The sequence below is a fragment of the Bactrocera latifrons genome, unplaced genomic scaffold, assembly GCF_001853355.1.
Source record: "Bactrocera latifrons isolate USDA-ARS-PBARC rearing strain unplaced genomic scaffold, ASM185335v1 scaffold_155, whole genome shotgun sequence".
Taxonomy (NCBI): Eukaryota; Metazoa; Arthropoda; class Insecta; order Diptera; family Tephritidae; genus Bactrocera; species Bactrocera latifrons.
The window spans coordinates 54050-67722 of record NW_017535019.1 but is presented as its reverse complement, the minus strand read 5'-3'; the positions used below and the strand labels follow the sequence as shown (position 1 = coordinate 67722).

The 13673-nt window shown below is 38.2% G+C and overlaps 1 protein-coding gene across 1 annotated transcript; it reads left to right on the top strand.

Annotated features, from left to right (window-relative positions):
* Window positions 1–2126: 2126 nt before the first annotated feature.
* LOC108966105 (maternal effect protein staufen) lies at window positions 2127–13326 on the top strand. Its single transcript, XM_018928844.1, has 8 exons — window positions 2127–2755; window positions 5215–5576; window positions 9388–10340; window positions 10430–10617; window positions 10684–12172; window positions 12232–12489; window positions 12557–12888; window positions 12978–13326. The coding sequence occupies exons 2-8, from the start codon at window positions 5290–5292 to the stop codon at window positions 13158–13160; spliced, it is 3690 nt and encodes a 1229-aa protein (XP_018784389.1). The 5' UTR covers window positions 2127–2755; window positions 5215–5289; the 3' UTR covers window positions 13161–13326.
* Window positions 13327–13673: the final 347 nt, after the last annotated feature.

The following is a 13673-nucleotide window of genomic DNA, read 5'->3' as shown; positions in this document are numbered from 1 at the left end:
TTAGGTTAGGTTAGATTAGATGGCTTATCATTGATCGCACGTAGAATGGTATATATAGTCCTTTATAAAGCCGTAGAAAATAAGAACTCCCATGTTTGGACTTAGAGATTGGCAAAACTCTTATTAGCCAATACAAATTTGGAAGGGCTCCGAAGTGTCTAAGCCTTGGCCTTCCAAACGCGGGGTAGTCAAGAATAAAGTGCTGAGTTGTTTCTACGTCATCTTCTTCAAACAACTTCTGCACGGCGTCGGTAAGATTTCCGGCCTTACTACGTGGACTGGCGTGGATGCCAATAGGGCAAAGGCCTGTTAAAAGCCTCACAACTTGGGGAGAGGTTATCCTTACTGAGGGCAAAGAGATCGCTAGATCTGCTACGATCAATCTTGAGCCAAAAGGCTTTTGCGAATCTGCAAGTACCGATGGTGGCTGCTGCAAAGCCCAGTTATCTAGTAGTAGCACTCAAGAGGATGCGGGAGCGGGGATATAAAAATAAAAAAAGAAAATGAATCATACAAATTTAATTGAAAATTAAGACAGAAAAATTTAGTAATTTTCCTAAATATTTAATAAACAATAACAAAAAAATTTTTAGTCCTCTTAATTAAAAAACAGAATTATTTTATTATTTGTAACATTTTATATTAAAACTATTTTATTAAAATTAAATTCCGATTTTCGGATCAAAATTTTAAAATTTAATTTTTCATTTTCTTTTATATTATTTTTTACTGAAAAAATTCTTTTACAAATAAATTTTTTAAAAATTAAATTTTAACCGAAAACTGCATAATTCATGCTCCAAATAATTTGTTTTTTTTTTTAATGCGCAAGCCTCACTTGACTTAATGCAGCCTCCAATGCACCGTTGTGAGGCCACTTTCTTCACTTTGTGTTGTTATTATTGCTCTCTGTTCATTTACTGCTGCTCCAGGCGCCGTTACTCCAACAGCGCCAATGTCACGCCGGCATGCTGATTAATTTATTGTCGCTGTTAATCCGCGATATTATGAAATTGTTTATATTTTTATTGTTATTGCGTATTTTTTGCTATTTGCATATGCTGCTCACCCATTTTATCCCTTAACTGTCAGTAATATCTAATTTATTTTTGATCTTTTTTCAGTGCGGAGGAAATCGAGAGAATGCCAAAGAAATGTGCAAATTAATGTATTTATGTTAACATTTCGCTTTTTTCTCGCGGATTTCGGCAAAAACGCACCTTTTGCTGGTGGTGGTGGTGGTGGTAATACCGGTGTCGCTGGCTCAGTTGGTTAGTGTCAGCTGGATTATGTAACCTATCATATACATACATATGCAATGTTGAACCCATCCGATTGTGACCGGGATCTCGTTTTGTATGTAAATCGTTGGAAAAAAAGTCRTGTGATTTGAAACTTGTGAAATTATAACTTTTGATTACTTTCAGTGGAGGAAACAATTGTGTGTGAAGAATAGTGGTGTAACGGTAATCCGCTATTGATTAACAATGAAAGCAATAATGAAACTATGAATGGGTGGGTATGTGAATCAATCAAATTTTCGTTGGCAAATGATGAATTGGCTTTAGTTGAACATTGCGATTTGATTACACACATACATATACATATGCGTGTGTATTGGTGGGTATATGAATGAAGGTTTGTTGWGTCTTCGTTTGTAAAGGAGGAGGAGATGTCAAATGTGGTTTCAAGCAAAAAAAAAAATTAAAATTATTTATCGTCTAAATGGAGAGTAATGGACCGACCTTTTTATATATAACACATACAAGCGTTGCAAAAACAAAACTTATAGTTTTAAACATCCATCAATAATATATATACATCTATTATCTTTATACTACTGTTATGTACTTTTATCCAAACTAACAAATAAACATACCATACACGCATACATATGTATGTACATATATGTATAATAATAAATAAGAATTTTGCCAATTTCTGTATGTTTTCGACCAATCCGAAATAACTAGCAGCGCCATCTGATGTAGCAATTGTCATTTTGCGCCCTCTGTCCACGCAAATTCAAATAACTGAAAACCACGCAAATTAAAATCAGCGAATGCAACCATGTTCTCTGCTCTTCTTGTTCTTGTTTTCTGCATTCTGCATTTATTATTCTTCGAGTTCCATCGCAGCCGCACAAAATATGGCCGCACGTTAATTACAATTTAAGTAAATTGCGATAATATAAGCAAATCAATAAAATTACTAATACGAAACAGCTTAGTGAAAGTTGTGTGTACAAAATAATAATAGAGTTCAACAATTAAATTTAAGTATAATTAGTTCATAATTGAAAAACGGTAAAGTGAAAAGTCTGGTCGGCACAGCAAAGAGAATTGTGAAAAGTTCATCATAGAAACAAAAAAACAAGAACTGAAAATCCAAGGTAAAAGAAGGGCGAAATTCAGTTCACATATAAAGAAAGTGCAAATTCGTGATCAATAAAAGAGCAAAATCAATTTGAAAATATGCAGTGAAGTAGATGAGGTGCAAATTTGTAAAACAAAACGTATCGAAAATAAAAAAGAACGAGAGAATAATCATTTTGCTGCTTTTTCCATACAACGTCACCGAAAAGCTAGCAAAGGAAAAAAGTGCCGTCCGACTGCAGAAGCAACAACTATCTTGGCGGGCTACGATTAAAAGCGGCAAAAGGATTGCGAAAGGCCGACGTCTTCTCTGCTGAATAAACAACACTGCAACGACGAAAACAATTTTCCCTGTCATAGCGTGCCAGCAGTACCAGCTGGTAAGTTGTGTTTGCATACCTACGTTCGTCTATGATACCTATTTGATTATACGCTTCCCAGCTTAAATTGGCTGCTTCACGTTATGGTATAGTGTATGACTTTAGAAACGATGACGCAGGCAAAGTAGTCAGCTGTCCTCTTGTCTTGATGCTTATAGAGCTAGGCAAAGAAATTGAGAATGGGTTAGGAATATGATAAATAACTGTAATTTAGCTTTGAAATGTAATAAAAATAAAATTTAGTTCTTCTATACTATACAATTTTCTTTATTATTTAGTATTCYTTAAAAATACTTGTGAGATTGCAACCTTTATTAGGGATTTGTTTTACAAATTTATATTTAGCCTACGGCGGTAGTTCGATTAATTAATATTTAATAGTAATATGTGCATTCCTACCCCCAATTTCTATTTAGGTTAGCTAATTTATTAAATAAATCAAAAAAATTTTAACACCCTGTCGTAGCAACATTTTATGTCACAATAAACGGGTTTACAACCGTTACTATTGTTTTTCAATATCAAGAGACTWCTTCTATTTGGACTTCTTCTGCCATACCACTAAAATCTTCAAGTTATAGATTTGTGTTATGTATCAAATGATGTCTTCAGACTCTCTTGTCGGACTCTTGATCATGTTCCGTTTTTTGGAGACAATCGCAACAAATGGTAGTTTGTAAACTGCATCTAATTTWCGTAAATTTGACGTCCAAGTTTAGGTTTGCTTTTGTCTTGCCGAACAGGCTATATCAAGTTTAAAATGTAGTGTTAACACCTGCAYGAAAACATCGGAAAATAACGGATTATTTAAAAATTTTATAAATAACTGATCATAGTGAAGAGCTGAGTGGATTTAGCTATTTTTGTCTGTCTGTATATCCGCAAACTAGTTGATTGATCAACATAAAATAATTGTATGGAACATTTTTTTTTTTTTGACAAGATTTGAAGATATTTTTCAGATCAGACCACTGCCATATAAGTAACCAAAGATCCCTTTTATTCTATAAGAAATGACAGCGTGAAGGGTGTAATAGCTTCGCCGTAACCGCTGCTAACRTTTTAAAGCGAGTAATTTGCCTTAAATATTTCTTATAAATATTTAAGTATACATAAATAACTAGATCTAAGTTTAATGACCTTTTCGCACTCATCGTCAGGTGTATTACATTTGGGTTAAATATTATATTTCTAATATTTTAAATGTTTGTATACTTTAGTGATTATTTTCATAAAATTCACGCAAAGCATTAACAACAAAACCTTTCCAGATGACTTAATGCTCACAATTGTCAAATTATATTCCTTTATACTGCATTTGTTGTTTGCTTACTGCAGTCAGTCCTTCGGCACGTACTCGTTAACCCGTTGGAATGCATGAAGACCGGTGTTGATGAAAAGTGAAACTGCAGCTGCAACTTTATCCAATTATAAATCTTACAAGTAGAAGAATAAACACCAAGAAATAAGAAGTGCATCTTTATTTAATGTTTCACATATTCGCAGGATAAAATGCAGTTGTATTTTCTCTTTGGGGTAGTTTTCGCATTTGTTTGTTCTTATTGCCTTACTCTCTAAAAGCTGCAGGATAGGAGCGCCTAACAGTTTGCTTTRGGTAACTTTGTAGAGGTGATATGACAAAAACAATAAACACAAGTTGAATACAACATATCGGCACAACAACAAACATTTTGCATAACAATTTTGAAACAATGTATGTGTTGAAAGCTGACATTGCCCATTAACAATGAGCAATTTTGCAATTTTTGCATACAACCGCTCCGCTACCCTAAGTACAAATGCAAATAGATTGCACATATAAGAATGAATATAATTTTATAAATATGAATGCACAGGCTTGCATATGGTAAATTTTTATACCCTGAACAGGCTATGAAGGGTGTAGAAGGAAACGTTGGATACCCTATAAAATAAAGTATATGTATATAAATAATCAGCATAATTAATGAGCGGAGCCAATTTAGCGATGYCTGTCTGTCTGTATATACGCGAACTAATCTCTCAGYTTATGAGATACCGGTATACATTTTTGGATAAGCTGCTAATTTGACCAACCGCCAATATCGAACAAATATACATAATATATATGTGACCTACAAACTGTACGATCAAAATTTTGTCCTGGTATGGAAATTTTTTACGAGATATTTCCACGAAATGTGGCATGCATTATTGTCCAAGGCATCGATACAATCTCCGAAGAAATTGTTCTTAWATTATGGCAGTCCAGCCATAGCATATAGCCGCCATATAAATTTAACAAACAAAATCAAGTTATGATATGGACTCTTTTGTATTTGTCCAGGGTATTATAGCTTCTGTTCAACTGAAGTTTACGTGTTTTCTTGTTTTCATAATTAAGTTTTCTTAACTTAAATTGCTGTGCTATTTATTTACCTCTTTAAATTGCAATCCTAATTTCTTTCTCCAATTTTCAGTTAGTCATTAACTTAGGAGGTATACGAATATAAAGAGTTATTTGACGCAGTTGYACATATCTCTAAATCAGCAACATGCAGCATCATGCACATGTGGCACGTGCAGCACCTCCCCACTTGCGTGCCCACCATATGGCTGTGCCACCGCCGCATACCCAATCACAGACACATATACCGCAAATGAATTTGGCACATGTGCCACCGCCGCCACCACCCGGACAACAACAACAGCAACAGCAGACGAGTCAGCAAAAGCAGTCACAACATCTTAGTAATGGCCCTACAACGGCTGGTGCTGCTGYAGTGATCTCAGGCTCGTCCATCGCCGTGGCGTCACATGTGCGCGATCATCATACAGCACGGTAAGCCACAACTTGGAGTTGATTAATATTATTTTCAAWTAAATTATTTCGGCGTATTATTTCTAACGGTGCCTTTTATGTAAATATCTTCAAATGTCAGCTGAAAGTGTATGCACGCATTGCTTGGGATGATTCCTTTGCAGTTTTTTCTATTTTCTCAACTCATAAATTATAATTTCTACTTTTTTCTTATCCTTTGATGTCTTATGCTGTTTTTTTACTGTCGTTCTATGCAACTAAGTGTAGTCACCTTTTCACGTGTATGAGTGTGTGTGTGTGTGTGCACGTCGATGTCTATGTGGCTACCTTGTCATATGATGGGTTGGCAAGTCTGCTTAGCTGCTTTGATTCGCAGCATGACTTCCGTTCAGGCGTAACGAGTTCTCTTGCTCTTCTACCCTGTCTCCTGGAAGTGTGCTTATACATATGTATATGCATACATATATTGTATGTGTATTTATGCGTATAACTTCCATATGTCTGTCACTTACCGTACCATTACCATTTTCCCACTTCACGTTGAAGTAGTGGTGGCATTTGCAGTTAGTTGTTAGTACTTCGAAACAACAACAACACTTACCATTGTCACAGCTAATATTTCTCTTGCGCCTATGTTCTTTCCTGTTTTGCCATYTAAGAATTGCGCCTGAAACACACATGTATACAAACGGACAAACATACTTACATTCATTTAATTTTTCACCGCCTTTGAAGACATTTATTTCGTGCCACTGTTCGATTAAAAAAATAGAAAAAAAGTTCGTCATTGTTTCGCTTGAGAGTAACGTGTGAAAATTAAATTTTTTTCATGATTATTCTGCATAAATTATATACATATTTACACCTAGACGGAACTAAACTTGGTACTGATACAACGACTCAATAGTTGTTGAAGCATACAAGTTTGCCAATAAAGTAATTATAGGTTATTTATTTTAGCGCTTAATTATGCGTTATACGATCATTTATCGTATTAAGCTTGCCAAGGAAGCGTTACATACACTWTAAAATGCATTCATATATAACTGTTAAAAGTGAAGAGCTAAGTCGATTTAGTCACATCCGTCTGTTTGTCCGTTTTTTTGTTGGTATATACGGGAACTAGGTTTTGAGATATCGATCCTTGCACTTTTTTTCTCCAAGAGGTTGCTTATTTAGCGGAAGCACCAATTTCGTATCACTATAGCATATAGCTGTCATATAAACTGACCGATCAACATTAWGTTATTGTCTGGAAAACTAGCCTTATTTGTCAAGATATCTTCATTCATTGGTACGGATTATTATCCAAGAAAACGATGCAATTTCCGAAGAAATTACTCATATCGGATCACTATATATCTACATATATAGATGCCATTTAAACTAACAAAWATCAAGATAAATTTCTAAGTATACATATATGAAAGTGATAAATCCAGAAGTCTCGWAATAAAATTCGTGATTTTTCTTTCAGTCACATCTATAATTATCGGAATTCATGTTTAAAGAGACTCTTTGGACTGTAAAATTTGTGAACAATGCACAAATGCAATTAGAAATGAAGAACAGTAACGAAAAAGGGATTATAAAATTTAGGCTCGTCCTCACACTCACTTAGCGCACTCACTTAGCGCACTCACTTTTGAACACTAATTGAATTTGTCACATTTGAAAGTATTTATGCCGCAGCGTCAATGACGTTGACAATGCCACTCCGCCAGTGCCGCTGCTGATGTTGATGATAATGACGAGTATGAAACGCAACGCATTGCTGATTATGGTGATGGCATTGACCTATTTAAAGCACTGCAGCCAAACCGTAATTGCCAAATTCACCCAAAACAAAGCTATAAAAGAAGTGCGAATGAAAAAAATTGCAAACCCCCGAAAAAAAGTATGATCTTCAGGAGGAGGGGATAGCGGATATGGCGATTGAAGTGGTAGAGTGGTGACCACGGCTAACAATCGAAACAAAACGCCCGTTGTCAGTATTTGCGCGAATTAGAAAATGTGCCTGCTTTTGTTGCATGCAACAACAGTGACAGCAATAAAGCAGCAGCAGCGTCAAGGAGTGCCAACAGCCCTGTCTTATGTGCAGAACAAGAGTTTACTGGCTGTTATTATACCTTTTTTATACCCTGAACAAAGWGTATTAAATATTAAGTGATGAGTGTGACGAGCTGAGTTTGTCGGTCTGTATAAATRGGAACTAGTCTCTCAGTTTTTGAGATATCGATTTGAAATATTGCTCACGTCCTCTTCTGTTCGAGGAGCTGCTTATTTGTTGTAACCGACGATATCCGACCGCTATAGCATCCAGTTGTCATTCTAACTGAACCATCAGTTTCAAGTTTTATATGGAAAACTTTTTTATTTGGTAATTTATCCTGAAGGAATTCGGCATGAATTACTGCCCAAAGCAGCGGTACAATCTGCGAACTAATTGTTCTGATTGGACAAACTGAGTGTTTAAAATTCAACATTTTCACTTGTGAACGGTATAATAGCTTCGGTGCAGCTGAAGTTAACGTTTCTTCAATTTTTTTTTTTGTGGGTTTTGCTGGTATTGTCGCTTGCTTTGCTTCATTGCTTCAGCATATTTATATGTGAGCTACTCAATGCCACTTCAGGCATTATTCATTAGCATAACCATCCATCTCAAATCCGTCCTAAGCTGATATGAAAAGTTTCGAAATAAATCGATAARGTTGAAATTTATTTATTTGAGCTGCGCCAAAAATCAAGCATAAGTTGCCGCTCGCCACTTTATTGCTTTGCATTGTCCGTCCGCAATAAAAGCAACCAAACCTGAGTCAATACTATTGCAGTATTCGAATCAAAGTGTACTTGTGCTTTTATACTTATGTGTTTTGTGTTTGATGACGTTCGCCTTTGTTGTTTGTCACAATCCTTTTCGTGCTCTTTGCCATACCTAACACACACACGTATACAAACCAGAATGTCTTGACAATGAAAGGATACTGTATTTGAAAAAAGTATGAACTACCTTAACGAGCGTATAAAAAATGTGAAAACAACAAYGAGCATTGCAACGTCCGTCTGCCGTCRGTGACAACAATGGGAGGGGTCAATTTTTTACCTTTATTCGTTGCCATTCGCTTACGTGGGTCTATTTGCACAAATATTTCCGTGAGCTTGCTATTGCTCTGAGTTATTTTCTTCTCATTTATTCACTGTGGCCGCGCATGCACTGTCGGCGAGCCGATAGCCAACAGTTGAGATCATTTGCCCGGCACAGCAAAACGCATGGTGCAGCCTATATTATTTTGCTTACGGTATTATTTTCAGTATATCTTGAAGTCACGTTTGCTGCTTTACGATTCTAGTGTATTTCGCAATTTTTCTGACACTTTTGCCAATGTGCATTGTTTAGTTGTCAAATTTTTATTATTTCGCCAAGATTGTTTTGCGGTTTGTCAAATGTGAAATATGAAGTATTCATATTTTGAATGCACTGGTTTGTGCCTTCTTTTTTAATATTTATTAAGAAAAGTGTGTAGTTTTTGTAATATGTGTGTTTTATAGCAAAAATAGTTAAAAAGTGAGGAAGAGAAGCATTCTGGTAGMTGGTGACATCAGTTTGTATGCGGAAATTGTTATGATTTCTTACTTTCGAGTATTCCAGAGTTGAACAAAGATCTTCAGTGCGTTTTGTTTAATTTTCTTCAAGTTTAAGTTTGTTAAGGTACATAATTGGAAAAAAGTTAATTTTAATTGAACAATGACTGCTACAAAGAGTATTTGTTGAAAATTTTTTAAATAAGTCGTGTAAACCTAACAATAAAAAAAAACACTCGTCTATTTCTAGTTTGAATCAGCAACCATTGCAACAACAACCACATCAGCATCCCTCATCTATGCACACCAGCACACAGCTGCAAAAGCTGCGACAACAACATCAGCATATAAACAACAATAATAATAATAATAGTACAAACAAAAACAACTATCATCATCATCAAGCGCAGCAGCAATACAACAACAGCACCAGCAATACACACGGCAATGTGCTGCCGGTACAAGCAGCAACACAACAACAACAACCRAAGCAAAGCTCACAGGTGTCACATCATACGTCGCGGCATCACCAGCAGCCGCAACAGCATCAGCTGCATCATCAACAACAACCACAACAACAAGTAACGCAACAGCTGCAACATAAGCATATAGTGGCTCCAATGCCACCACAGCAGTCGCACGGCCACGTAAAGAACCAACAGTCGTTGCAACAAATACAACCACAACAACAACAAGCGGTGCCAACCACAACAAATCTGGTTATTGCAAAGAATGTCATCAATACGCATGTGCCACCACCGTCGCTGCCACAGACACAACATCTGCAACAACCACCACCTACGTCTTTGAATTACTACAACAATAATGTGCATAAATCTAACTACAACAACAATAATAGCGTTGTGGCGGTCAGTGGTGGTGCCGCTAGCGGTATTAGCAGTGCCATGCCCCCAAAAACCATATTGCAGAATCCAAATCGCGTGCTAAAAGCGCGCTTGCATGCCAGCTCGACTACAAATAATATTGACGTGAGTACTGTGAGTCCGTCGGTGGGTGTAGATGAAACCAATAAAGCTGCTAAGAGCGTTGGCAACATTGTTAACAGCAGCGSCAACAAAGTTGTTAGCTCCACAGAGACACATTTAAGTGAGGTCGTTGCTAATAACATGACCACACCGACAGCCGAGAGCACTACGAGGCATGAGAGTTTACAAATCGTGCAAAGCTCTAACCAAGCAGAGGGTAAGTGGTATAATTTATTAGATATGTAATATAGATATTTATATGTATATAGTTTGGAGAAGCTTCATTTTCGATTTTTGGTTTGACAGCTGCYTCCATCGAGTCTAATAAGGAAAATATGACTAGTACAGCACAAAGCGCTAATTCCAGCATTGAAGTTAGCAGCAGCACGCTTAACAACAACAACATATTGTCCAATGAAGACAACACAGTGGCGAAAAATTCCAAAGAAAAGACACCGATGTGCTTGGTCAACGAATTGGCGCGTTACAATAAAGTAAATACATTTCCTTATTATTATTGTTGTTATTTTAACCCTGTGCATGCTCTAACTCATTCACAGATCACACATCAGTATCGTTTAACTAGCGAGAAGGGACCAGCGCATTGTAAGCGTTTCACGGTCACGCTGAAACTGGGTGAGGAGGAGTATTCAGCTGAGGGTTTCAAAATAAAGAAAGCTCAACACTTGGCAGCTGCTGAGGCTATCGAAAAGACTAAATACAAACATCCCGTGCCGAAAGTGATACGGCGCGGCGCGGATAGTGAGGGGAGTTCATCGCGTGCCAACATCACACCTACAGTGGAGTTGAATGCGCTCGCTATGAAATTGGGTCAACAGACCTACTATCTGCTGGATCCACGCCAAGTTGGACCGAACGATGGCATGGGACCACCACCAGATGCTATGATGGCACCGCGTTTCAATGTGCCGCCACCACCACATGCGTTGCCACCACACGCCATAGCCGGTGGTCATATGTTACCGCAGCACCCACCACCACATTTGCGTTTGATGGATCCGGCATATGTGCGTCGCAGCGGCCCGTATGCCGCACCGCCACCACAACCTCAGATGCACGGACTTCCTGCTGCCGGCACAGCTATGCGTCCACGTTATGGTGCACCAGCACAACGCACATACATGCCAAAATATAATCAACAACACCGTTACCCGCTAATGGCGCCACCACCTATGCCCGGTGGTCCACATAACGGTATGCTGCCACCGCCACCTTTGTCACACCCGCAGCACCCACACCATGGCGGCATGCCACATCGTTATGGCATGCCTGCTGCTTTGACCAAGGTGACACTAGTCGTGGGAAAGCAGAAATTTGTAGGGTTGGGTCGTACATTGCAGCAAGCCAAGCACGATGCCGCGGCGCGTGCTTTGCAAGTGCTCAAAGCGCAAGCCGCCACACAGCTCAATGAAGAGCTCAACAACAGTATGGAGGAGAGTGACAACAAATCACCGATCTCACTGGTTTATGAGATTGGCATACAACGCAGCCTAACGGTACACTTTAAGGTGTTGCGCGAGGAGGGTCCAGCGCACATGAAGAAATTCGTAACAGCTTGCGTAGTGGGCACCATAGTAACAGAAGGTGAGGGTAACGGCAAGAAGATATCAAAGAAACGCGCTGCGGAGAAGATGCTGGCGGAGCTAAGGAAACTACCACCATTAACGCCCACCAAGTCACCCATAAAGCGTATCAAAGTGAAAACGCCCAGCAAAGCAGCAGGCGGCGCGGACTCCATTTCGGGCGGTGGTGGCAAATCGGGTGGCAGCATGGGTGAGCGACGAAAACGTGGCAGTAGTTCGATCAAGGAGAAGAATGATGCTGATACCGAGACTGAGAACCCCATCACGCGGCTCATACAATTGCAGCAAAATCGCAAAGAAAAAGAGCCGATTTTCGAGTTGATAGCGAAGAACGGCAATGAGAACTCGCGTAGACGCGAATTCATTATCGAGGTGACGGCACACGGCATGGTAGCACGTGGCACCGGCAACAGCAAGAAGCTGGCCAAACGCAATGCAGCACAAAGTARGTTCCGATTAGTTACTTTGACTTAACAATATATAAACAATAATRTAAAATTACAGATCTGCTCTTGGCCATGGGCGAAAAAGACACCGCGGCTGCTGAACTGAAGTCAAACACGGAATCGGTAGTAACAACAAGCGTCCCGGCTAGTAACGAGCAAACCAATACAGTATTGCAGCCAAATGTAGAAGCAGCTGCAGCGCCAGCAATCACCGCAGCGCCAGCTGTTGCCGTTGAAGTGCACAATGATGTKCCACTTGTAACCACCACGGCTGGGCAAGTGCCAGGCATACTAATACTGCGTCACAACAAGAAACGTGAGTGAAAATAAATAGTTTATATGTTTATGTTTGTGAACTCATTGTGGAAGTAACCTTTTTGCAGATTCAACAAAGAAAAAAGAAAGCATGATTAGTACTACAACACGTCTACCGGTGGTTGAGGAAATAGAAAACAAGCAGGAGGAATCGGTAATCTCTACAACGCAAACGGCWCCTGCCGCGGTACAAAACAAAGCAAGCAGCACTGACAATCAGCCAMCTGCTGTTGCAAATGCTAAACCCATTGTTGAAGCTACCGCCACACCGACTGTGGCGGAATCGACAAATACCGCTAGCACTGTTGCGCCAACCAGCAGCAGCGCGTCGAAGCCGAAACCGACAGGTGTGCACACGAAAGATCAGTTGCTGTATCTGGCAAAATTGCTGGGTTTTGAGGTTAGTGATGCTTTTTATACTTTTTTGTTTCTAGTATTTCCTAATAAATATTTGTTTTCTCTTTTCTTCGTTAAATCCAAATCGTATAGGTGAACTTTTCCGATTTTCCCAAGGGAAATCACAGCGAATTCCTAACGATCGTAACGCTTTCTTCCAATCCACCGCAAATCTGTCACGGCATGGGCACTAGCGCTGAGGAATCTCAAAATGATGCGGCGAAAAATGCATTAAAACTACTTAGTAAATTAGGCTTGAATAATGCGGCRAATTGAACAAAAAAATTACAATACAAAAATTGTAATCTGGCAAAATATTATATTTTCTAAAGAAAATGAAATTCAAATTGTATTTGGCGCCACAAAATTTATAAAAAATATGGAATGTCGTTAAAAGGACAACAAACGTAAATATCAATATTATTTGAAACAAAAAAAAAAACAACAAGTATTGCATAATAAATTAGTTACAACAAAAACGTTTGTAATGTTACATGGAGTAACAAAGCATACTTTACAAAGTCATTATTTTAGAAAAAACTCAAAAGCTGAATAATATGTGCAACAAAAAAGTCTTAACAAATTATACAAACACAAAATATSAACAATGCTGCTACATATACATACATTTTTTCCTATTTTGTTAACATATACACACTTTCATTTATATTGGCATTGGCATTGAGCTGCATTTGTTTCATTTATTTACTTTATCATAATTTTTGTTAACTTTATGCTTAGTCAAATTTGTTAGATGCTTAGTAGGCGAACACATTGTGTTTTCTGATA